The 25,581-nt window shown below is 38.3% G+C and overlaps 1 protein-coding gene across 3 annotated transcripts; it reads right to left on the bottom strand.

Moving 5' to 3' along the window:
- Window positions 1-232: 232 nt before the first annotated feature.
- kcnh6b (potassium voltage-gated channel, subfamily H (eag-related), member 6b) lies at window positions 233-25,048 on the bottom strand. Of its 3 annotated transcripts, none has more exons than XM_059531913.1 (12): window positions 24,554-25,048; window positions 23,210-23,391; window positions 21,281-21,706; window positions 16,601-16,997; window positions 11,598-11,797; window positions 11,213-11,465; window positions 10,904-11,097; window positions 10,273-10,369; window positions 9,706-9,984; window positions 8,858-9,029; window positions 8,430-8,637; window positions 233-1,160 (listed from the first exon to the last, which is right to left on the bottom strand). In XM_059531913.1, the coding sequence occupies exons 2-12, from the start codon at window positions 23,345-23,347 to the stop codon at window positions 891-893; spliced, it is 2,634 nt and encodes an 877-aa protein (XP_059387896.1). In that variant the 5' UTR covers window positions 23,348-23,391; window positions 24,554-25,048; the 3' UTR covers window positions 233-890. The 3 variants fall into 3 exon arrangements, with proteins under 3 accessions (XP_059387896.1, XP_059387895.1, XP_059387897.1); XM_059531912.1 differs by having other exon boundaries at window positions 24,704-25,048; XM_059531914.1 differs by lacking the exon at window positions 233-1,160 and having other exon boundaries at window positions 8,608-8,732; window positions 24,704-25,048.
- Between the last annotated feature and the right edge of the window lie 533 nt (window positions 25,049-25,581).

The following is a 25,581-nucleotide window of genomic DNA, read 5'->3' as shown; positions in this document are numbered from 1 at the left end:
TTCTCAGTGTAGACTACATGAGCACTGAGCAGCATAGAGCGCCCTCTCGCGGCTGTAGACGGTAATGTTTTTTTATTGGTTCATGTCTCTTAGTTCATTTCTCTTGGTTCATGTCAAATTAATTTTGATAAATAAGTCGCACCTGACTATAAGTCGCAGGACCAGCCAAACTATATAAAAAAGTGTAAATTATAGTCCGGAAAATACGGTATATATATTATCTGTTAACCAATAAATCTGGTGGATCTTTAAAGAACAGCACCCTAAATAGTCTTATTTCTCTTTTAATTTGAAGCGTTTTCAGTCATTTAAAGCAACATAGTGAAAATACTTAAATATCTTAACCGCTATTCTAAAAGTATATTTGTATTCCTGCTAATTATTCTCTTTTGGACTTTTTTAAACACTTTCTGTAAAGAGAAAATTCTTGACTACAAAAAAGGTATTAAACATTGTTTTAATTACAGCGAATACACAGAATACTCCAGACATAAAGAGGCATTATTTGGTTAGGTTTACTGTATCATTTCAAAACATTACTGTACTGTGACTGTTTCCTGAGTCTCACTGCATGTACAACATGCCATCAATGGTCACTGACATTCATCTTGAGGTTTGAGATGCTTATGTTGTGGCTTTTGTAGGATTTTGTCTTGTAGTGTTTGTATTTAAATGTTTGTTATCTGTCTTTGATTGCTGAGAAGCTTGAGTGTTTTTGCTGGTTTAAGGTTGTCCTAACTGATGGGCAGCAACACATGGTTAACCAAGATGGTCAATTTGCATGGTCTTCGTAACATCCACAACAGAATAAAGCTGGGTTGACTGTGACTGTGTCTGGATGTGTTCTCATTGTTATGTTACGATAATCCGATTGATGGTGTGTTATGATTTTAGCTGACCGGTAAGGCAGGGTCAGACATGTGTTTGGGAATTTCTTCCAGGTGTGACGAAGTGTCCAGGTTGCCAGGCAATGTGGGAAAGTGGAGGGACGAACAGAGGCGTGGTGCATCTATCAAAATGGGCTGAAGGGCTGGGGCTGAAACAGCATTCGTTTCCAGTTTATCGGGTACACAATCGTCTGACGCAGCTCCCATGTGAACACCACTGGACAGAGAACCCTGGGAATTTGACTTGAATATGGAATCTGGCTGGGCTGAACTCTGGAAACAGAGAGTTAAAGATAGTTAAGTTGTTTTGAATCCGATAACACTGTTGATTGTCATCAGTTTAGTGAATACAGCTAAAGCTAAAGGTTAGTGTTTAGTATCAGGATGGTTTTGTAATGACAAATTAAAAGTTCTGTAAGTAAGCAACCCTTTTTAAAAAGAAGTACACTTGAGCATACTTTTAAAAGTATGTAATAATATACTTAAAAATATATACACGTTGGTGCTGATAGCTGACATGCAGTTCTGTTGCATTACGGGCGACCTAAATTCAAATCCTGCTTCGAGGACCTTTCCTAATCCCTCCCCTCTCTTTCTCCCACCATATATTTATATATATACATATACACACTTCTATTTTATATACACTTGCTATTAAAATTCAGTTACATTTTATTGTATTCATTTAAATTTACATGAAATATTATTATTTGAACTTAAGAGGGTATATCTGATCTACTTCAGTAGGTAACTTCATAATGTAACTTTATAATTATTCTATTATCTTTAAATTATGGTACTGACAAGCATTTACAGTGAACTTAAATATATATTTTTTTCTTTGCATTTGTGCTTTAGTATGAATAGTATGTTAGTACTACACAACACAACAAAATGTGTACTTCTTTAAAGCATGACAAAATATTAAAATAATGATTTTAATTGAACTTTTAATTGTAATAATTATAATGAATCAAATTATAATAATTTGACTATTTGAAAGTGTACTTATGTGAGTTAAGGGTTAAGGTCATACAAACCATAAAAAAAATGTTTATTATCTGCAAATACAGTATTTAAAAAAAAATTAAGATATGAAGTACACTACAAAAGCACACTCAGTGTAATAAAACAGGTCTTTTTGTGTGGCATTGAAAAGGTTGGACAGTGTTTTCTCTACTTCCTGTTGGCCTTCTGTAGCAAATTGTAGCTCCGTGTAGCTGTTTTTATTTTATTTTTTCTCTAGAATCTTTATCTTACTATCACTCTCTGTTTTTTAAAGTGGTAAAATATAACTTAATTCACACCATATTTCTGATATTATCGATCAATCTTATCAGATTAACTTTGATCGTTCACTTTTATTTTATATCCGTGAGTGCAGTACACCTGCAAAGCGCTAGCACTCGTTAGCTTGACATTAGCGTTTTCATTCGAACCTATCGCTGTTTTCTTTTCTCCTCTCCCTCGCTCCAGTTTTTCACAAGTTCATCAAACAACCGCAGTAAGAATATTTCAATATTTCAACACGGTGAGTAATGGCTTCTCCCGTCATTGTTACTTGCACCTCTTGCCACATGTACAGTTTCTATCTATCTCTATCTCTGTCGCTGATGAGGGATTCACATGTGATAAATGCAGGGAAATAGTTAGGCTGACAGAGAAGATTTCAGAATTAGAGACACGCATCCAAACTTTAATTGAGGACAGTAAGAATGTTAGGGCTCTAGATACGGCTTTGGATGCGTCTAGCTCAGGGATTCCTGTACATTGTTCGGTTCCTGAAACAGAGCCCCAGCAGCAGGGCAACTGGGTGACGGTGAGGCAGCGTAGTCGTGGGTCAAAACACCGCTCTTCTGTTCCGATCAAAACATTAAACAGGTTCTCCCCACTCAGTGATGCACCCACTGAGAAACCTGATGAAAGTGCTCTAGTTATTGGTGATTCTATTGTACGGAACGTGAATATAGAGACACCAGCCACCATAGTCAAATGTTTACCGGGAGCCAGAGCGCCTGACATCTTGGCAAATTTAAAAGTGCTGGCTAATGCTAAACGTAAATACAGTAAGATTGTTATTCATGCCAGCGCTAATGATGTTCGACTTCGCCAGTCAGAGATCACTAAAAATAACATTAAAGAGGTGTGTGAACTTGCAAGCACGATGTCAGACACTGTAATATGCTCTGGTCCCCTCCCTGCTTACCGTGGTGATGAGATGCATAGCAGATTGTGATCACTCAATGGCTGGATGTCTAAGTGGTGCCCACAGAATAACATAGGTTTCATAGACAATTGGACGAGCTTTTGGGGCAGACCTGACCTGTTGAAAAGAGATGGTCTTCATCCCTCCTGGGGTGGCGCCACTCTTCTCTCTAGAATTATGGCAAATAGTCTTAGTGTTTATACTTGACTAACTGGGGCCCAGGTCAGGAAGCAGATAGACTGGCTAAACCAACCGTCTGCTAGCTGCCTCCCGTCACAGAGGTCAGTTAATTCTCAGCACATAGAGACTTTTTCACCTAGACATCACACTATAGAGACTGTGTCTGTTCCCCGAACTAGAAAAAACAAAAAACGTCCAAACCAAGTTAAGATTAACAATTTAATTGAGGTTCAACAAATAAAAAACAGAAGCAATATGGATAAACAAATGATAAAGCTTGGCTTATTGAATATCAGATCCCTTTCTACGAAAACACTTTTTGTAAATAATATGATCACTGATCATAATATAGATGTACTCTGTTTGACAGAAACCTGGCTAAAACCTGATGATTACATTATTTTAAATGAGTCCACCCCCCAAGATTACTGTTATAAACATGAGCCACGTCTAAAAGGCAAAGGTGGAGGTGTTGCTTCAATTTATAACAACGTTTTCAGGATTTCTCAGAGGGCAGGCTTCAAGTATAACTCGTTTGAAGTAATGGTGCTTCATATAACATTATCCAGAGAAACAAATGCTAATGATAAATCCCCTGTTATGTTTGTACTGGCTACTGTATACAGGCCACCAGGGCACCATACAGACTTTATTAAAGAGTTTGGTGATTTTACATCCGAGTTAGTTCTGGCTGCAGATAAAGTTTTAATAGTTGGTGATTTTAATATCCATGTTGATAATGAAAACGATGCATTGGGATCAGCATTTATAGACATTCTGAACTCTGTTGGTGTTAGACAACACGTTTCAGGACCTACTCATTGTCAAAATCATACTCTAGATTTAATACTGTCACATGGAATTGATGTTGATGGTGTTGAAATTATTCAGCCAAGTGATGATATCTCAGATCATTATTTAGTTCTTTGCAAAATTCATATAGCCAAAATTGTAAATTCTACTTCTTGTTACAAGTATGGAAGAACCATCACTTCTAACACAAAAGACTGCTTTTTAAGTTATCTTCCTGATGTATCCAAATTCCTTAGCATATCCAAAACCTCAGAACAACTTGATGATGTAACAGAAACTATGGACTCTCTCTTTTCTAGCACTTTAAATAAAGTTGCTCCTTTACGCTTAAGGAAGGTTAAGGAAAACAGTATGACTCCATGGTATAATGAGCATACTCGCACCCTAAAGAGAGCAGCCCGAAAAATGGAGCGCAGCTGGAAGAAAACAAAACTAGAGGTATTTCGTATTGCTTGGCGGGAAAGTAACATATCCTACAGAAAAGCATTAAAAACTGCTAGATCCGATTACTTTTCTTCTCTGTTTCGATTCAAGATGAATGGCATGCTCAATTCCATTTAGGTTTGATTTGGGTGCTCTTCGGTCCAAGGTAGAACATTTAAAAAGGCAGTGTAGAGAAAAGAAATCTCTGATAGCCGAGGCACTCCTTAATTAAAATGTCTTTAATGAAAAAATGACATGTCCTAAATGGACAACTTTAAAATGCCCACGCATAGCGGCATGAGGCCTTCTTCAGGGCATAGTGAAGCAGATAAAAAACTGATCTTATAATGATAAAGACACACAGGTAGACGCAAACACACAGGTGCTGACAATCAATGTTGAAGGTCTGCAGGTAATTGCTAGGACACGCCTCTCACACGGTTCTATGAACACAAATACGCAATTCGAGTCAATAACGAAGATTACCCTATGGCCAAACATTATAAAGAAATACACCATAGTGACCCTTCATCTTTGAGAATTCAGGGAATTGAAATTATTAAAAAATCAATACGTGGAGGTGATATTTTAAAACAGTTATTGCAGCGTGAAACCTTTTGGATATGGAGTTTTAAAGCAATGGACTATCCAGGATTAAATGAGGAGATAGATTATAGACCTTTTCTGTGATTTTTGAACATTGTTCTTTCCTGTGATTACTCACTTTTCATATGTATTGTATATGTATATGTGTATGCATTTGTATGCATGAATGTGTATACATGAATATATGCATGCTACCTGTTGCTTGTGTTTTTTCTTACATTGTGACCAACAGCTTTAGTACTGAGAATCAGGTGGGAGGCGTGCCCTAGTAATATATTGCATGAATGTATATGCATGCTGCTGCTTCTTTGTTTAGTATTGTGACCAATAGCTTCTGTGTTGAGAACCATGTGAGAGGTATGCATGAATGTATATGCATGTTATCTGTTGCCTGTGTTTCTGTTTATTATTGTGACTAATAGCTTTAGTGCTGAGAACCGTGTGAGAGGCGTGTCCTAGCAATTACCTGCAGACCTTCAACATTGATTGTCAGCACCTGTGTGTTTGCTTCTACCTGTGTGTCTTTATCATTATAAGATCAGTTTTTTATCTGCTTCACTATGCCCTGAAGAAGGCCTCATGCCGCTACGCGTGGGCATTTTAAAGTTGTCCATTTAGGACATGTCATTTTTTCATTAAAGACATTTTAATTAAGGAGTGCCTCGGCTATCAGAGATTTCTTTTCTCTACACTACTTTTCTTCTCTTTTAGAAGAAAACAAACATAACCCTAGGTATTTATTCAATACAGTGGCTAAATTAACGAAAAATAAAGCCTCAACAAGTGTTGACATTTCCCAACACCACAGCAGTAATGACTTTCTGAACTACTTTACTTCTAAAATCGATACTATTAGAGATTAAATTGCAACCATTCAGCCATCAGCTACAGTATCACATCAGACAGTGCACTATAGACCCCCTGAGGAACAGTTCCACTCATTCTCTACCATAGGAGAGGAAGAATTGTATAAACTTGTTAAATCATCTAAACCAACAACATGTATGTTAGACCCTATACCATCTAAGCTCCTAAAAGAGGTGCTTCCAGAAGTCATAGATCCTCTTCTGACTATTATTAATTCCTCATTGTCACTGGGATATGTCCCCAAAACCTTCAAACTGGCTGTTATTAAGCCTCTCATCAAAAAACCACAACTTGACCCCAAAGAACTAGTTAATTATAGACCAATCTCGAATCTCCCTTTTCTGTCCAAGATACTAGAAAATGTGGTATCCTCACAATTATATTCCTTCTTAGAGAAAAATGGTATATGTGAGGATTTCCAGTCAGGATTTAGACCGTATCATAGTACTGAGACTGCTCTCCTTAGAGTTACAAATGATCTGCTCTTATCATCTGATTGTGGGTGTATCTCTCTATTAGTTTTATTGGATCTTAGTGCTGCGTTTGACACAATTGACCACAACATTCTTTTGCATAGACTTGAACACTTTGTTGGCCTCAGTGGAAGTGCATTAGCATGGTTTAAATCGTACTTATATGACCACCATCAGTTCGTAGCAGTGAATGAAGATGTATCCTATCAATCACAAGTGCAGTATGGAGTACCTCAAGGCTCAGTACTAGGGCCGCTACTCTTCACGCTTTATATGTTACCCTTGGGAGATATCATCAGGAAACATGGTGTTAGCTTTCACTGTTATGCTGATGATACTCAGCTCTATATTTCTTCGCAGCCCGGTGAAACACACCAATTTGAAAAACTAATGGATTGCATAGTCGATATAAAAAACTGGATGACGAGTAATTTCTTACTGCTAAATTCTGAAAAAACAGAGGTGTTAATTATAGGACCTAAAAACTCCGCTTGTAATAACCTAGAACACTGTCTAAGACTTGATGGTTGCTCTGTCAATTCTTCGTCATCAGTTAGGAACCTAGGTGTGCTATTTGATCGCAATCTTTCCTTAGAAAGCCACGTTTCTAGCATTTGTAAAACTGCATTTTTCCATCTCAAAAATATATCTCAATTACGGCCTATGCTCTCAATGTCAAATGCAGAAATGTTAATCCATGCATTTATGACCTCAAGGTTAGATTATTGTAATGCTTTATTGGGTGGTTGTTCTGCACGCTTAGTAAACAAACTACAGCTAGTCCAAAATGCAGCAGCAAGAGTTCTTACTAGAACCAGGAAGTATGACCATATTAGCCCGGTCCTGTCAACACTGCACTGGCTCCCTATCAAGCATCGCATAGATTTTAAAATATTGCTTATTACTTATAAAGCCCTGAATGGTTTAGCACCTCAGTATTTGAATGAGCTCCTTTTACATTATTATCCTCTACGTCCGCTACGTTCTCAAAACTCAGGCAATTTGATAATACCTAGAATATCAAAATCAACTGCAGGCGGCAGATCCTTTTCCTATTTGGCGCCCAAACTCTGGAATAACCTACCTAACATTGTTCGGGAGGCAGACACACTCTTGCAGTTTAAATCTAGATTAAAGACCCATCTCTTTAACCTGGCATACACATAACATACTAATATGCTTTTATTATCCAAATCCGTTAAAGGATTTTTAGGCTGCATTAATTAGGTAAACCGGAACCGGAAACACTTCCCATAACACCCTATGTACTTGCTACATCATTAGAAGAATGGCATCTACGCTAATATTTGTCTGTTTCTCTCTTGTTCCGAGGTCACCGTGGCCACCAGATCCAGTCTGTGTCCAGATCAGAGGGTCACTGCAGTCACCCGGATCCAGTACGTATCCAGACCAGATGCTGGATCAGCACCTAGAAAGGACCTCTACATCCCTGAAAGACAGCGGAGACCAGGACAACTAGAGCCCCAGATACAGATCCCCTGTTAAGACCTTGTCTCAGACGACCACCAGGACAAGACCACAGGAAACAGATGATTCTTCTGCACAATCTGACTTTGCTGCAGCCTGGAATTGAACTACTGGTTTCGTCTGGTCAGAGGAGGACTGGCCCCCCAACTGAGCCTGGTTTCTCCCAAGCTTTTTTTCTGTCACCGATGGAGTTTCGGTTCCTTGCCGCTGTCGCCTCTGGCTTGCTTAGTTGGGGACACTTCATCTACAGCGATATCGTTGACTTGATTGCAAATAAATGCACAGACACTATTTAACTGAACAGAGATGACATAACTGAATCCAATGATGAACTGCCTTTAACTATCATTTTTGCATTATTGACACTGTTTTCCTAATGAATGTTGTTCAGTTGCTTTGACGCAATGTATTTTGTTTAAAGCGCTATATAAATAAAGGTGACTTTGACTTTGATTTAAAAGCACTTTTACTGGACAGCATTTTCACCTGAATAGTGGCATTTCTACTGTCCAGCTGAATGTTTGGGATCAGGTACATGCTGTGAAGTACTGGGCTGCCTCTTCCATACAGTACAGCAGGGTCAGGAGGGTGGTTCTCAGGTAATACAGTGCTATATGCTGGGGCCACTGGAGCAATCTGTCGCTGGAGAAGCTGAAGGATCACACTGATGTCTGCTGTCATTCTGGTCTCCAGTCTGGGAGAAACAGAACAGAACACTGCAGCATTTAAGTAGCTATTTGCTAGATACCTTCATCCATTCAAATATCATCAAGTGACAGCCCCTGGTAACTGTATGTCAATGAAATGAAGGGAGCATCATAGACAAAACGTTCTTCATTCTCGTTTCTTATGATGGGCAATAAATGACAACAGAACTGTCAGTTTTATTTAGTTAAAGTGTTTGCACCATCTACCTATTGAGTTGGGTCTGCAGTAGCTCCAGTCTGGACTCAAGTTCACTGGGTTGATGCTCAAATAGCGGTGGTGGGAATGAGGTCCGGACAGATAGGGGGCGCCGAGTCTGTTCAGTGAAATGAGCTGCCTGGTGGTCAGGCCAGTAATGGTACAATCCAGATGGAGGAGGAGCTTGTGTCAAAAGGAGATATTGAATAATAACAATCCAGCAAATAAAGAAAGACATTTGGATTTACAGTGTGCCAGTTAAAGTTCAGGTCTGTGAGATTTTAAAGATGCACACTTTCATCTGTCAAAATGTTATTACTAAACAGTAGTTGCAGTGACCTAAAATGGCCCAGTTCTCCATTCCAGTGCTGCAGTGATGTATTTTTTAGGCCAACCTGGAAATTTGCATCACCTTGGTTCCCTCAACAAAAGCCTATTAGGATTTTTTTCACCGGCTTTTGAATTATTGTAGAAACTGAGCTCTGTGACCAACAAGAGTTCGATTCGTTTGTTCACCATGAATGTCAAATTTGATGAATTTTGAGGCCTAAATGCAACCGTCAGTGGTAAAAAGCTAAAATAAAGGCTGTAAATGAACTACATGATCACATGACGTCAACATCATCACGATTAAGCTTCCAAAAACTCTTTCAGACGTTATAAAACATTTTCCATGAAAGCAAAAAATGAAATTAACAAGGGTGATTTACTGATATATTTTATGTTGTAGAATAAAATGCAAAGATTTCTTGAGATTGTTTTAACAAATGACCTTTGAGTTCAGGATGACGGAACTGGAAGTACTAAAATGCTTTTGAGCACCTTAATGCTAATATTTAAATAAATACTGTATACCCACCCAAATGCCCCATATGCATGCCAGGCTCTCTCCTGACCCCAGAAGCACCTCGCAGTGGTATTAGTCTCACAACAGAAGAGGGGTAGTCCAGATGATCTGCATCTGAGGTGTACAGCTCACAGGGGCTGATGGGAGATTTGCTGAGGTTTTCACTGGACTGCAGTGTAGAGCTTCCACAGCTCCACAGCTCCTCCCAGTGCATGTGAGCGGTTGGAGAATGATGGTGACCCAGGGCCGAACACATCCGAGATGGGTACGAGTCATTCTGGTCCATTCCATCTTGAAAAGCAAGGCAAGTGCAATTTTTAAGTAAAAAGTTGTGTGCTCTCATGATCTATGAATTCATCCTTTTTCAACTAAATTGACTGCTTTAGCTTTAACATGATCTTTAATATGTTCTCTGCAAATTCAATATCTGTCCTGTAGTGAAGCATCTGGCTCAAAAGCTAAGCTAGATGTGAACTATGGCAAACTGTGCATTAAATTATGCTGAAACATGTAATGTTTCAGTTTTTTGCTACATACAGTTGAGGTCCTTTTACCTTAACAATTGAGTGTTCTACTCACCTGGCCTGTTGCGTCTGTCTATTGAGTTTTGGTGGTGTCGTATGCCATTCATATTGTATCCACAGTCCAGATTTTCACTGGTCATCATCTGTTCAGCCTGATTGCATATCAGTTAAAACAAATATTACTGAACAAAGAGCTTGAACTTGTTTATCACATAAGCTGACATTTGTTATGGTGACTAGAATGTGTGATTCTTGAGATGCAGGACTCTATGGTTTGGATTTTAGAATCAGATTTTACATTTTTGTAATGCTGCATCCACACCAATATATGTCAGTATAATCCAAGACAAGAGCACCATCTAAACAACAAACTACATAGTGCATCTTTAGATAACTTTAAAAGCTTTTGAGCATCCCTTTATGCGAATATTATCATAAATATTGTATAAGCAACCAAGTGATCTGAGATGAACAGTTGAATGCTCTTCATCTGAATGCATTCACTTTATTTGATCAAAACCAACCTATCAGACAATACAGCACCTCTGAACATATTTAGCATTAATTAATTCAAATTAATAATTCATTAAGCCAATTCCTTTATACATAAAGGTCTATTTTATCTCAGTATTCAAGAATAAGTGAGGGATACGTATAAATGTGTGTGGGATGTGAGGTTTACACACGTCTTGTAGGTTAAAGGTGATTTCTAGGTTCCTCCGAAAGCTCTCGCCAAATGCAGGGTACATGTCCAGCACCTCTAGAAGGTCATCTCTTTGGATACGGTGAAGGTCACAGTAGGTGAGTGCAGTAACATCAGCGTTACTGTGACCAGGATCTGTATAAAGATTTATAGGCTCCCCAAAGACATCATTCTTCCCTGTATGTGAAACAGGAAGTCGTTTTTATTCGCCTTTAAAAAAGACAAATCAATCTAAAAAAATAAAATAAAATAAAACAATCAGTGGTTTGCTGAGGTTTAATTTTGATCTCACCCAAGATAGCCAGCACAATGTTATGTTGAGACACTTGAATGGAACCACGGGAGATGAAGTGGAGGGCTTTGATCACGTCGCCGTGGTGATAGAGGGTGTCACCAGGTGGCGAGTGAGTGGTTTTGAAGCGCATGGCAAGAGCTCTCAGACATGCTTTACTCACCCCCCGGAATACCTTACAGTTCTGCAGCAGACTACGATTCAGATGCAAGCAAATATCAGCTTGCAAACACTCAGGAAAACCTTTCAGGACCTGCAATTAGAAAAAAAGAAGTACGACTACACACATACAGTACATTCCTGTTATACAGATCTATCTATAATATAGACAGGAATGATATTGGAGTTATGGCTTGACTCATTTTGGCTCAGGTATGTGACCTACTGCATTCATATCGATGCCACTGGTGTAGGACCAGGCGTGTTGGAAATATTCCTCCAGTCTCTGCCTCAGTTCTCCAGGTATCTGATGGAAGCGGATAAACTCTTTAACCCGCAGCATCTGGGTGTGATAGCGTGTTGTTCCCAAATAAAGCCTCTGAATTATTGCAGAGACATTCCCGAATATGCTGGCATACATAAGAGCTAAGACAAAATCAATAGAAAATATTTTGTCAACAGCAGAATTTTTTGACATAGAGGTAAGAGGATTATTATAATTAATTAAGTCAAATGAAGTCAAACTTTTTTTTTTCAGCTAGTAGCAAAGATATAATTTCTTGTTCACATTTAGTTGAACTTGTACTGAAATACAAACTTGGTGAATACATACTATTGATACAATACAATAAATTATTTGTATTAATACAATAAATACTATAAATAATGAAATGATAATGAAAATAAATTAATTAATGAATACTAATAAAATTACAAAAACACAAAATTATTTAAACTTTAAATTGAAAATATAAAAATATAAAAACTATAATATATGACAATGACACTAAAATAATTTTAATACTAAACTGTGTAAGGTTTAGAAGTGAGGTTAGGGTTAGTTGATCTTCATGTTTGCCTTTTTCTAAAAACATGTTTCATAAACATGAAATTGCCACTTTGCAAAACTGTTAAGTTTCTCAAGAGATCGAGTTGCATATTCATAAATAGTGGGTAACAGACACGTCGTTTTACTGACATTGTAGATCATGTGACATTGTTGACAAGTTGGACGTACAGTCATGGCCAAAAATATCAGCCCGCTTGGTAAATATGAACAAAGAAGGCTGTGAAAATTCATCTGCATTGTTAATCCTTTTGATCTTTTATTAAAAGAATTCACAAAAATGTATCCTTTCATTGGATAATAAGAATTTAAATTGGGGGAAAATATCATTATGAAATAAATGTTTTTCTCTAATACACATTGTCCACAACTAATGGCCCCCTTTTATTGAATACTTTTTGAAACCTCCATTTGCCAGTTTAACAGGTCTAAATTTTCTCCTGTAATGCCTGATGAGGTTAGAGAACACCTCACAAGAGATCAGATACCATTCCTTCATCCAGAATCAGTCTAGACCCTTTAGATTCCCAGCTCCATGTTGGTGCTTCTCCTCTTCAGTTCACCCCACTCATTTTCTGTAGGGTTCAGGTCAGAGGACTGGAATGGCCATAGCAGAAGCTTGTTTTTGAGCTCAGAGGTTTGTGTTATTGTACAGTTGGAAGATCCAAACATGGCCCATTATAAGACTTGTAATAGAGTTAGTCACTTACTGATTTTTTATCTGTTGGTATTTTATAGAAACCACGATGCCATGTGTCTAAACAAGATGTAAAGGACCTCCAGCAGAAATATAGGCCCACGGCATCAAAAAATACAGCTTTATATTTCATTGTACACATGGGGTACTTTTTATATCTGTGTTCACCAAACTCATCTTGAGTGTTTGCTGCTTAAAAGCTCATTTTTAGTTTCATCTGACCATAGAAGCCATTCCCATTTGAAGTTCCAGTCATGTTTGATAACTGAATATGCTGGAGTTTGTTTTTGGACAAGCTAGGAGAATTTTTCTTGTAACCCTCCCAAACAACATGTGGTGATGAAGTTTCTGTTTGACAATTTTTTTAGGTTTTCTGAACCCGAGATTCAACTATTTTCTGCAATTCTCCAGCTGTGATCCTTGGAGAGTCTTTTGCCACCGAAACTCTCCTTCTCACCGTGCATTAGGCCGATATAGACACATGTCCTCTTCCAGGCAGATTCCTAACATTTTATGTTGATTGGAAATTCTAAATTATTGCCCTGATGGTGGAAATGAGAATTTTCACTGCTCTAACACTTTTCTTAAAGCCACTTCACCAATTTGTGAAGCTTAATTATCTTTTGCTGCACATCAGAAATATATTATTTGGTTTTTCTCATTGTGATGGATGATTAAAAGAATTTGGGCTTTGTTGGCTGGATAATTTCATGTTTATAATCAGGCTGGAGTGCTCAAAATTGTGAATATGAATGGGAATATACATCAGTGATTTCTTTACTCATAAGAATTTCTAGGGGGGGGCAATAATTGTGTCCAACGAGTATTTGAGAAAAACCTTTATTTCATAATGGTATCCATCCCCCCACCGTTTTAAATTCTTATTATCCAATGAAATTATACATTTTTGTGAATTTTTTAAATAAAAGATTAAAAGGATTAACAATGCAGATGAATATTCACAGCCTTCTTTGAACATATTTACCAAGGGAGCTGATATTTTTGTCCACGACTGTAACATGTGTGGACTGTGTTCATACATAGAACATAGTACATGTGAACATATTTCAAATATGTAATCATATGTACTACATTTAATGAGCTTGATATTTCAAGCTCTTCATCAAATGTAGTAAATATGATTTTAGATGCAATGTGTTCTACTTTGCTATAAACATCACTATGGCTAAAATAAAAAAAAGTTCACAAAACAGAAACGACTAGGCTAAGATTATACTGTAAGAGAATAGTTCAGATTCTCTTCAGCTCTGGGTAGGTCACCAACATTAGCTTTTTAGATATTTTTAGGTCTAAAATGGCCAGAATGATTAGTGGGAATGTTCAGGACAGTAGCACAAAAACATATTATATATTAGATTTATATTCAATATTATTTCAGCCTATTTCATAAGAAAACATCTCGGTTATGCATGTAACCCTCGTTCCCTGAAGCAGCAAATGGAGATGTTACGTTGACGGATGATATGGGTGTCACTCCCCAATCACCTCTAAACTTTAGAAGAAAAGGCCTATGAGAATTGGCGAGTTGAATTTGCATGCCAAGCCACTCCCCCGTACATACGTATATATAAGATGGCGGTGTGCAGCCACTCATTCAGAATTGTGCTGAGGAGCCAAGACGCATCCCGGCATTTAGCGCAGTTCGAGGTTGTGGCATGATGGATGTAACGTCTTTGTTCCCTCCTTCAGGGAACAAGTGTAACATACGTAACCGAGACGTTCCCTTTCAGTCAGTCACGTTCAACGTTAGGGGTCCCTATGGAAAACTTCATAACCCGATCTCTGTTATGTCATTTGAGGATGCAAATGCTGACGGACATGCATGTCAGTACAAATGTATCTCAAATTGCAACCTTCCCAACGCACTGTCAGCCAGATAAGAGGCCCAACAGGGGTGCCAGAGTTTTAATTGTCAACCGTTGGGGGGAGCACAATGACAAAAAAAGTAAGATCATGTGAAAAACTTGGAAATTAAGGAATTAAAGGGAACATGGTGGAATCCAGCCTTGGCAGAATCTGAAACATCAATGCCAGATACAGAGAGAAGACAACTCTCTTCCGGACGCAGTAACAGACTTCTCTGCCAAGTCTGCAACTGCAGAGCAACGGAGGTCCAAGAGTCCACCGGCGAAGAACAACTGGGAAAAGTGCACGTATCCTAACTAGCAATCGTGCCGCAAGCTAAACACTGAGCCTTCCTCTTTTTGGAAAGAGCAGTCCCCCCTTCTGCTGTTCTCCAAAGCAGACAAAGAGCTGCTTGGAGCGTCTAAAACTCTGGGTGCGTTCTATGTAAATGCACAAGGTGTGGACAGGACACAGCAACGCAAGGGCAATGTCTGCTTCATCCAAGGGCAGCTTTTGTAGGCTCACGACCTAGTCACAAAAGGGAGTGGTGTGAACCTTGACCAAACTCAAGGCACAATTTGTTAACAGAATGCCCAGCTTGAAGGTGGAGAGTTAACCTCCAGCCCGATGCTCTTGGCCACCTGGAGGAGCAAGGCCATCAACTCAGCCTTGAACTCCAACTGAGCATCTGTTGTAGTGGTGGGCTGTTCAGGAGAATCTTCAGCTTCCAAAGACACGTTTACTATTTAAACTGAACTGATCTGGATGATGACCACATCACTGAATTCAATGATGAACTGCCTTTAACTGAAAAATTTTACTATTGTCATTATTTACTATTGTCATTTTGGATTATTGATATAGATCACTATTTTCCTAATTAATGCTGTACAGTTGCTTTGACAAAATCTGTATTGTAAAAAGCGCTATATAAATAAAGGTGACTTGACTTGATAACCCCTCCTCTGATGCAGCGATAGACATCTTATCCTCTTCCCCGGTCCACCGTGGGATTAACCGGCGCCATCTTCCAGGAGCTTAACAGGGCTACACTGAGAGGGGCTGGACTTTCATGGGGGTTGGCCCGATGGACCATTCCTGACCATGATCCTCAGGTCACCCTTGTCCCTAACCAACACAGCCCCAGAATCTTTAGGACCCTACAAACTGGGCTGGGTAGAGCCAGAGGGAAGCCTCATTATGAATGAGAGACGTGACCTTAGTGTAGCCATGAACACGCACTCACAATGTGGGCTTGAGCCATCCACAAATGCCATCTGAACATGCTTATAGCCCAGACACGCGAGACAGGGATTGTGACCATCATCAGAGGTAAGGAAATTGCCGCACTCAGAAGCAGACGGTTGGAAAGACATCTCAAAAGACACTCTCAACAATCATCCATGCTGTAGGAAATTGCTCTTTTATTCGGTGTGCCCAGAGGAGGACCATAGCACTTATCTGTGCTCTAACAGGGCGATCTCTCCACTGAAATGCACGGGGAGGGGGGAAAGCAGAACTCGACAAGAGTAACACCCGCAAGTTCGATGATTTATTTTCTTCTCCTTGAGAAAAGCAGCACTCACAAAGCGATCGGCTCCGAAGCTAAAATCTGAATGACTGGATCCACGCCACCATCTTATATACCCGTATGTATGGCAGACTGACTTGGCATGCAAATTCCACTTGCTAATTCTCACTGGCCTTTTCTTCTTAAGCTCAGCAGTGATTGGGGCTCCCGAGTGAGACCCCTAACGTCAGTCAGAGTAACGTTGAACGTGACTGACTGAAAGAGAACAAGCTTTATGCAGTAACTTACAGCCAATGAGCATGACACAGATTGAAAAAATCTTCTCCGAGTTGGTGTTTGGAGAGATGTTCCCAAAGCCCACGCTGGTCAGACTACTAAAGGTGAAATATAGTGCAGTGACGTATTTATCCTGAATGGAGGGTCCCGAGCTGGCATCACTGTCATTGTAATGCTTCCCCAGTTGGTCGGCCAGGTTATCCAGCCAGCCTGTCTTCATGTAAGGCCTCTCCACATGACCAATGGCATACCAGATACACGCCAACCAATGAGCAATCAGCACAAAGGTGCACATGAGCAAGAAGAGGACTGCAGCTCCATACTCTGAGTATCTATCTAATTTTCTGGCTACCCGGACCAAGCGCAGCAGACGAGCTGTCTTCAGTAGGCCAATGAGAGTGGCCGTTGTCTGCAAATTGGATGATGGGGGACAAGGGAAGAATATTATCAGAGAAGTTTCAGTCTGATATGGTCAGTTTTTAAATTAATATTAAACCCTGTATTAAACAAAAAATGTTTTAAAACATAACAGTCTTAAAGGGGTCATATGAAGTTTAAAAAAAAATAACATAATTTTGTGCATTTGGTGTAATGAAATGTGTTTATGCAGTTTAAGCTTAAAAAAATACAAGGACATTATTTACCACTTAATGTACATTATTGTTTCTCCTCTATGCCCCGCCATTCTGAAACGCATTGTTTTTTCTACAAAGCTCATCGGTCTGAAAAGCGAGGTGTGGTTTGATTGGCCAGCTATCCAGTGCTTTGTGATTTGCCGAATGCCTCAAGCATGTGACAGAAATGTTATGACCCTTGCCTTACTGTGATGTGTGTCTTGGTCAAAACACTGGCGACAAGACAAAAACAATAAAAACCATTACAAACGAGCCATTTGTTGCATCCAGTGGGGACATAATTATGGATTATAATGACTTATACTCTGTTTTTATGCATTGCATCGCGCCTTGTAAACATAAAACCATTTCTGCATTTGTGATCAGACAAAAAAAAAAAAAAAAAAAAAAAAAAAAGCACTACTGCTCAAAACTCGTTTGAATCATCAGTGGCAAATCTACATATGTAAACGTACCTACAGTCAGAACAGCAGGCATTGTAGTCCTCTCTCCCAGGATCAGGAAACGGTCCTCCATAAAATGCGTTGCATACAGTACATCTAAATATTTGGGTTGACCCGTTCTTGGAAGGCCAAAAAAAGTATTTTCACAACGAAACAGCGTCTTCATGACATGGCACTGGTGGCAACAGCGAGAATCAAATATTAAACCTTCTTTCGCTGCGTGAACATTTGGGTGGCATTATGCAAATCTTCCCACATCGTGACGTAGACATGTGGAAGTGCATTTAAACAAGGCGTTTTAGGAGGGCATGGACAAGTCTTAACTTTAATAAAGAATATCTCTTTGGGTTCGAGACTTTAGTCTATGCAACTTTACAAATCTTCTTTATGCACCAACACTCCAAAGAGAAAGAAAAACTTGAAATCACATCGTATGACCACTTTAATAAATTTCATTAAGCAAAATTCATACACTTGAATACATGCAGATTAAAGCTGGACTATAATATAGCTTACATTTTGCGACAATACAAGCAATTAAGATATGCTAAATAGTACTTGTATATACACTGTGTACAGTATATTGCCATGAGTATACTGTATGCAGATAAAGTTGAACATTTATGATACAAATAAAGAGTTCAGATGCAAAAGCCTCTAAGTGCGGTTTGAAATTTTCTAAAATTAGCATTTTTCTCAGGCTCCTACGTTTAGGTTCAGTTATTTCATTTGAAATCACAACGAAGAGAACGTTAATGGCAATACATAGGTTATTTTCATTGTTATTAAAAGCGGTCTGATAAAATGGCTAATTTTAGAAGATATTTAAAACGGCACTTAAAAGGCTTTTGTATCGGAATTCTTCAAATAAAAAAAAAAATAAATAAAAAAAACAGGAAGACACTTTAATTTGTCCTTGAACTCCGTTTTTGAAAGATTCTGGATGATGCCATTATGATGTGGAAGCTTTTCATCACTATTAAGACTTTTTCTTGAAATTCTGATGTAAATTTGCAAATTCTGAGAAAAACTTGGAACTGATAAATAAAAACTTGCAATTGCGGGAAGTCAGAACTCAATTGCGAGATGCTGGCCATTCTAGAGGCCACAGAGGTGCCTTCGTAGGCTTGTCCCAGTTCCCCGGCCCGGCCACTATGGCAATGGATATCTGCACCCCCCACCCCCAAAAAATAAACAAATAAATAATCTTGCGGAAAAATTGTCCTTCAATGCTGGGAGGGATTCTAGAGGGGGCGCGCTAGAGGAGAGGGCGCTGGCTAGCACAGGGGGCTCAGGAGACGAAGCAGGGCTGGACGGGACCAGTGGAGGGGAAGGAGACTCAGACGAAGGGGTGTTTTCTGGAATGGACTCAGGTGAGCGGATAGGAGCTGAAAACTCTAGGGGTAGCGCCATATCCAGGGGTGCTGAGAGGCATGCTGGAGTGGACGGTGAAGGGAGGGCTGGTGCCTCTTTTTCTGGGCTGAGGGCAGGAATGGATCTTGGATGGGCTCAGGAAAGCAGGGGAGGAACGCAGGGAGCGGGCTCATTGGAGCAGTATGTGGAGGATGCTGGTTTATGGTGAGCAGGAGTGCCAACATGCCTCATGATAGGGACTGTACAGTTATCATTAAATTTACTTGAAAGAAAAAAAAAAAAAATCAAACTTAAATTGAGAACGAGATTAAAGACTGCTACACATCTATAACGATCATCAGGAGACAAGAATTGTAATAAATTATCATTGTCCAGTCCCTTCTGGAAGCATGCATTAAGAATATGATCACTCCAGCTCACCAGATGAAAGACATTTAGGAACTCCTCCACATATTGCTCCAAATTCCTTCCATCCTGCTGGATGTTTAGTAAAAAAAAAATCCTCAGCCCAGTCCATCGTCTTGTTGTGGTCCTGGATTCTGTCATGGTATGTGGTTGTAGAACACAAACTACGATGGAGTAAACGTTTATGATGTTTAATCCCAACTTCAACAGAAAGAAAAGGCGAACTAAATAGCATCAACATACGTGTACCATTAAATAAACATCAATCCAGGATGAAGAACAGACAGAAACTGAAGGCTTATAAAGACAGGGAAACAAAGGAGCAAACGAGATGATTAATCAACACAGGTGATCAGGATGAACTAATCAGGGGAACTAAGGGAAACTAGGTCAAAGAAGGTAGAACAGAAACACAGGAAAATCTAAACCAGAACAGAACATAAATGTGACAATATCAAAGCATGTGCGTGAAAAAATGCATGATGTTTCATTAAAGGAATTTTAATATATAACTTAAAAATGTATTTGTGACAAATATTAAGTAATGTAATAATATGGACATTTAGAAACCATGTATGTAGCCTAACCTGAAATATGCTACCACTTTTAATGCTCCGATGCAAAGTAAACCACCATTTCTTTAAGGTAATATAACACATGATTTATATTATATAAATAATGCTGAACACCTGTTAAATGTTTCAAATCTAAAATATGGTGTAATACTTAGCTTAGCGTAAATATAAGCACAGGGTCATATACTTGACATTTATCTCGCTTGAACTTTTTCTAAATGAGAAATGCACATAACTTCATAAGGGCTAAATTTGCTCTGTTGAATATGAAATATTTTATATAGGCCTACAGTTAGGGTGGCCATATGCACCGTTCATACAGCACACGTCCCGAACAGGATTTTAATATTGCCTGCCCTAAATCATCCAAAGCAGTTTGACCAATTACATTATTGTAAATAATCGACCAATCGTGGGGCTGCGCGTGAGAAGGTGAGATCTACAGGGAACGATCAAAGCGATGCAAATATGCGCATGTGTTTGTTCGTTCGTTTAACATAGCGTCACTGTGCACTGATCAAGAAAAGACACCAAAGTACGAGAGCGATTCTAAAGCATAAGGAGCCGTATGCTCTGATCTCATGAATGTCACACAACGATCGACCTGGAGTACATTTCCCAAAAAAAGTATAATAGTGTAATCTTTTTAATTTTTAAACCTTTTATCATCAACATATTTCCATATTATGATGTAATTTTCTTTAAAAAAAATATTATTATTGCAATAGTTCCTTTGTTTAAAAGGAGTAACAACATAGCCATAATTTATATTGCATATTTAGTTGAATTATGTCAACTAAAGTATATACACAGAGATAAAATTAAGACAAATGATAACTATTATTTCGATACATTTCACCAAAATGTGCTAAAATAGCAAGTGACATTCTGGGAAATGTCTGTGTCAAGAATAATAATAATTAAATGTTGGCATCATCTATTTAATGTTTAAGTCACATTTTACACAAGACGAGGCACAAAAATGGCTCTTGCTTTTAGAATGATATTTATATAAAAGAACCTGTTTTCTAGGTGAATACTACAAAATGCCTTAAAAGATCAACCAAACACATCCCTGGAAAGCCTTATGGGTATCACAAATGGAGCAAACATTCAATAAAATTTCATTTTAACTGTATAAATAATTTTTTGTGCTAACATTTTTATAGAACATTATTATATTATGTATATTCCCTGTTTGCAGGGATTACTGGCTTTTTAGTCTAAAGAGTCTAAAGAAGGGTCTGTAGTTCATTATACCTCATCTGATCCAGACCTGAAGATGAGCAGATCAAATGGAATCGCGGCCACCATGTCGATGAGAAACCAGCCTTTGATATAGTGGATGGCGATGAGCTTGGGATGGGTCACCACCTCATCGTTATGATTCACGTATGTCGTCCTGAAGGTAATAACGATGTCTATGATGAACAGAACGTCCACTATCACGTCAACTACATTTAAAGGGTTACAAGTGTAACCACAGATTTTTCTCTTCTCCTGCTCCAGCTCATTGAGGAGGAAAGCAGCAGAGTACGGAGTGAAGACTGCTGTGTAGAGCACTAGCAGAAGAATGATCCAGTCCCACATGGCCTTGAAAGGACTGTAGTGCAGCATGATCCACTTGTGGATGTCTGGAGCCTGGAGCTTGTACTCGGGCAAAACATCTGCACCTAGAGACAGGACCTGGACATGGAAAGAGATGATTAGCAAGAGTTTGTAACAAATGGAGATAGGTCACGTGCTTTTGCTCTAAGCTAAACAAAAAAGAATCAGGTGGGATTTCATGGAGTTTTAAAGGAATATATCAGGTATAGCAACAAGACAGTTAGTTAATACGGTTCTTAGGTTGGAAAAAGCAACTTTATTATTTTCTTACTCTTTCTGTTTAAAGTTATATCCAAAATCCAAACTTTGTTGCTAAACAATGCACAGTAAATGTGCATCACATTTAATGCAGTTCTGCAACATTTAGAGGCGAGTTCCATTCATTTCAATAGGAATCCAAGGACAAATAAAAAAAGCTCCCCATGCAAATTTCACTCAAGTCAGTCATGCAAAATTGCTGCTCTGACCGATAGAAAACTGCTTGGTTTGAAAGTGGTTATTGTGTGAGCAGTGTTTTTATAAATCACTACACTACTGACAATGGAAAAGGAACTGCTTTCTGCCCATGAAATTCCACAAATGTGGCCACACCTTAACACTATTGAACCCTAATGCTTAAAGTTACACCATGTAACTATTATTGTAAAACAATTAATGTCAGAGCAAAAAATCTTCCAAACCATGTCTTCAACCAAATTACACTTTGGTAAACCTATAATAATGGTTTATATAATGGTTTCACTTAAAAATAGATTTGTTAACAGTTTTACAGCTCAAATAATACAGTTTTAACAGATATAAAGTTGGCATGAAACAAAGGTCGTAAAGGGTAATTGTCCAACCCCTGCTCTGATTGATTAAACTCAACTGACATGGAGTAAAATCCCATAAATGAACATTCATTTTATGTGATGTTTTCAATTTTTCAAGAACAGAAGGGAAACTTACTACAATCTATGCATGTGCAGTGACTTTATATTATTATCAGATAAAAGACCAAAAGTTTAAATTGTCAACTGAACACTTGGAAATGTGACCGGTTTATGTTGTTTTTGAAAACATTGAGGAAGATAAGTGATGATTAGGGTAAGGTGCTTAGAGTTTGGGTAGACTGGCACATTAAGCTTTCCCGAAATAACCATCAAAACAACATGTGGTGTGTATAATGACACTCCACAGTTTTGGACCAAGGGCCACAGGGGTTATGGATTTTTGGCATTGCACTGAGGGTTCATGTCTCTGTCTTAACGATCTTTCCATGAGTTTTTGGCCACATTTTTTTTTCCATGTGACACCTGCCATGATTATTCCAACATCCACTTTCAAGCGCACAGTATGATTCTTTTAATATTTTATTTTTTACAACTTTTGGATGTGTGAGGACCTGAATTATTATTTTGTTTTTTAACATTACAATAGCTGGATGTTTTCACAAAAATTAAGGACCAATTTAACACAAACAAAATTATTTGTGGTTATACTTATATTTTTATACTACTTTACATAATATTTAGCTAAACTACCAAACGTAATCCAGCAACAAATCTACATCCAAGATGGAAGCCGAACAATGAATCTTACCTGCGTGACCTTCTCTGTCACGTTCTGTGTGCGCTCCTTCACCCTTGGAGTAACAAGCTCGATGTTGCAGGCTGCTGTTGAGTTATTGGATGGCCTGGGTCGACGCAGGTTTAGTTCGAATGAAGAAAAAGCTTTCATCCGCTCAGATCTGGAGGTAGAGTTCCACAAACTGGACTTCAATTCTTTATGATAAAAGAAAAAAATGGATTAGAAACCAGAGCATTTTTTTTATGGATTACATTTTATTAGGTCAGAACAGAAGACAAAATGAATATACAGTTGTTTCATTTAAGTATCATATTTGTTTCTCCAGAAGTAACAATACAATAGACATATGGGTTAATTGTTATACACCTGTAAAGTACATTAATGTAGATTTCATGGCTCAGATAATATGATCTTTTTAACGATTTGATGAGACATGCTTGAAATCTCTGACTTTTGTTCTTAGGCTTTGGTATCTTGGCAATCTAAGCACATTTTGATGAGTTATTACAACCTTCTGAAAATGTACTGGGTACACATGTGATTACTGGGGTTTTATTCTTCGGGAAAACATCTGAGAAGCAGGAGACTTTTCTGAAAGCAGTTTGCATTCCTTTTAATCTCATTACTGCCTAGGAGAGACAATTAAGATATTATGGAGATATCTTAGTGATTTTTATTTCCTATAGATGACCTGTAGACACATAAATCATTTTCATATGAAGATCCAGACTCTTCAACAAAGAAAATCTGCACTGCTTTGGACCCCAAATAGTTGCTGTTTGTCCAGAACAGTGTTATTTAATAGCACCTTCTCATCTAATAATATTAGAATGATAACATCCTCCTTTTATATTCCTTTGACTCAAGAGGTAGAGCATTGCGTAAGCAGCGCAAGGTTGTGGGTTCGATTCCCAGGGAACACGTTAGGTAAAAAATATTAGCCTGAATGCACTGTAAGTCGCTAAGCGTCTGCTAAATGCATTATTTTAAATTAATCCTCCACTCTTGAAAGCAAATCCTTTAATGCAAATTCCTGATTTCCAAAACATGAAGTAGCTTCCAGCATCCAACCAGAAAAAAAAAATCTAAAAATTACGGACGAAATGAATTAAAAACCGAATATCATATGAATCTTCAACAGTTTCTGTGGCTTGTAACTCCAGGCAAAAATAAGTTTTTTTGTAAATATCCTGCTGTGATTAAAATTCCTTGTGTAGTCTTGATGCAGATCTTTGCCCAAATGAATGTTTGTCGCTTTTATTCACCAATTTTTATGCCAACTTATTGCAGATTTTCTATTTGTGGTCATCGTATCAATGTTCTGCAGATTTCTCGCTATACATTTTCAAAACATACCTAATATCCACTGTAAATCCTTTAAAGAAACATTGTCTTGATGTGTGGAAGCTTCTCTTACGTCACTGTTGATGTCTTCATCCTTGCTTTTGTTCTACATCTGACCTTAACAGAAAGACACTGCACACTACAGTATAAACTCTCTCTTACCATGCAAGTGCTGCATTCTGTCCGTTCCCGCCGAGTTACCGCTGAGTTATGTTACTGGCCCGGCTTTATATGGTACATAATCCAAATGCCCTTCCTGTACAAACACTTTGAAATGTCTGATAGGGTCGTCCTCTAATGACTCGACCCAGAACATTGACAAACAAAGTCTCACGTGGACAAAATCCTGTCAGTGTGAACCAGACAGCTGCCACAGTGAAATAAACTCTTAGAAACAAATCAATTACATGAAGGCACAATTATTTCTTATTGGCGTTTTCAGACTGTTGAATCAACAGAGTGCTTTTGCCCTCAGGACTGACCTTTTAATGAAAAGATTGAATATGTCAGTGGGAAAAGAGTCAGAGGTGGATCAATGTTCACACCACATATAGACTGAACTCCAGGCCTGTACATAGAATTATGATTAATTATCCATAGGTCAGTGATTAATGACAGGAAGTGGGCTTGATCTATGAAACAGGCTTTCATGAGAACTGACTGACCTAAACCCATGACATTGGCTATGTATGGGATGCTAAGTCTGTGTTTATCATAGATACATATAGTACTATATGCATTAATATAGACAAAAGTCATAGTTAATGGTTTGTTAATAGTAAGAATTGGACCTTTAATTTTTTTTACCTTAATTTAATTTAAACATATCTCAATGACATGCTCCTGTTTATGGGCTTAGAATAAGTTCTGAGTTTCCCATTTGTAATTACACATTGTGCTGTTGCATTCAATTTGTAAATACGATCTTTATGACACAACTTGAACAAAGTATTAGCATTGGTGAGTTCTTTTAAAACAAAGCTGGTATGTAAATTTTTATTTTTTTATTTTTTTTAGATAAGGAGCAATATTTGATTGCT

This window comes from Carassius carassius, chromosome 40 (genome assembly GCF_963082965.1).
Source record: "Carassius carassius chromosome 40, fCarCar2.1, whole genome shotgun sequence".
NCBI lineage: Eukaryota > Metazoa > Chordata > Actinopteri > Cypriniformes > Cyprinidae > Carassius > Carassius carassius.
This window is presented reverse-complemented; position numbering and strand designations above follow the sequence as displayed.

Coding starts and splice junctions, on each gene's coding strand:
- kcnh6b (XM_059531912.1), bottom strand. Junction 21,707..23,209: donor TGACAGAGAAGGTCACGCAG/GTAAGATTCATT, acceptor TTCCATGTCCAG/GTCCTGTCTCTAGGTGCAGA. Junction 11,798..16,600: donor CTGTGTCATGCTCATTGGCT/GTAAGTTACTGC, acceptor ATTTTGTCTTAG/CTCTTATGTATGCCAGCATA.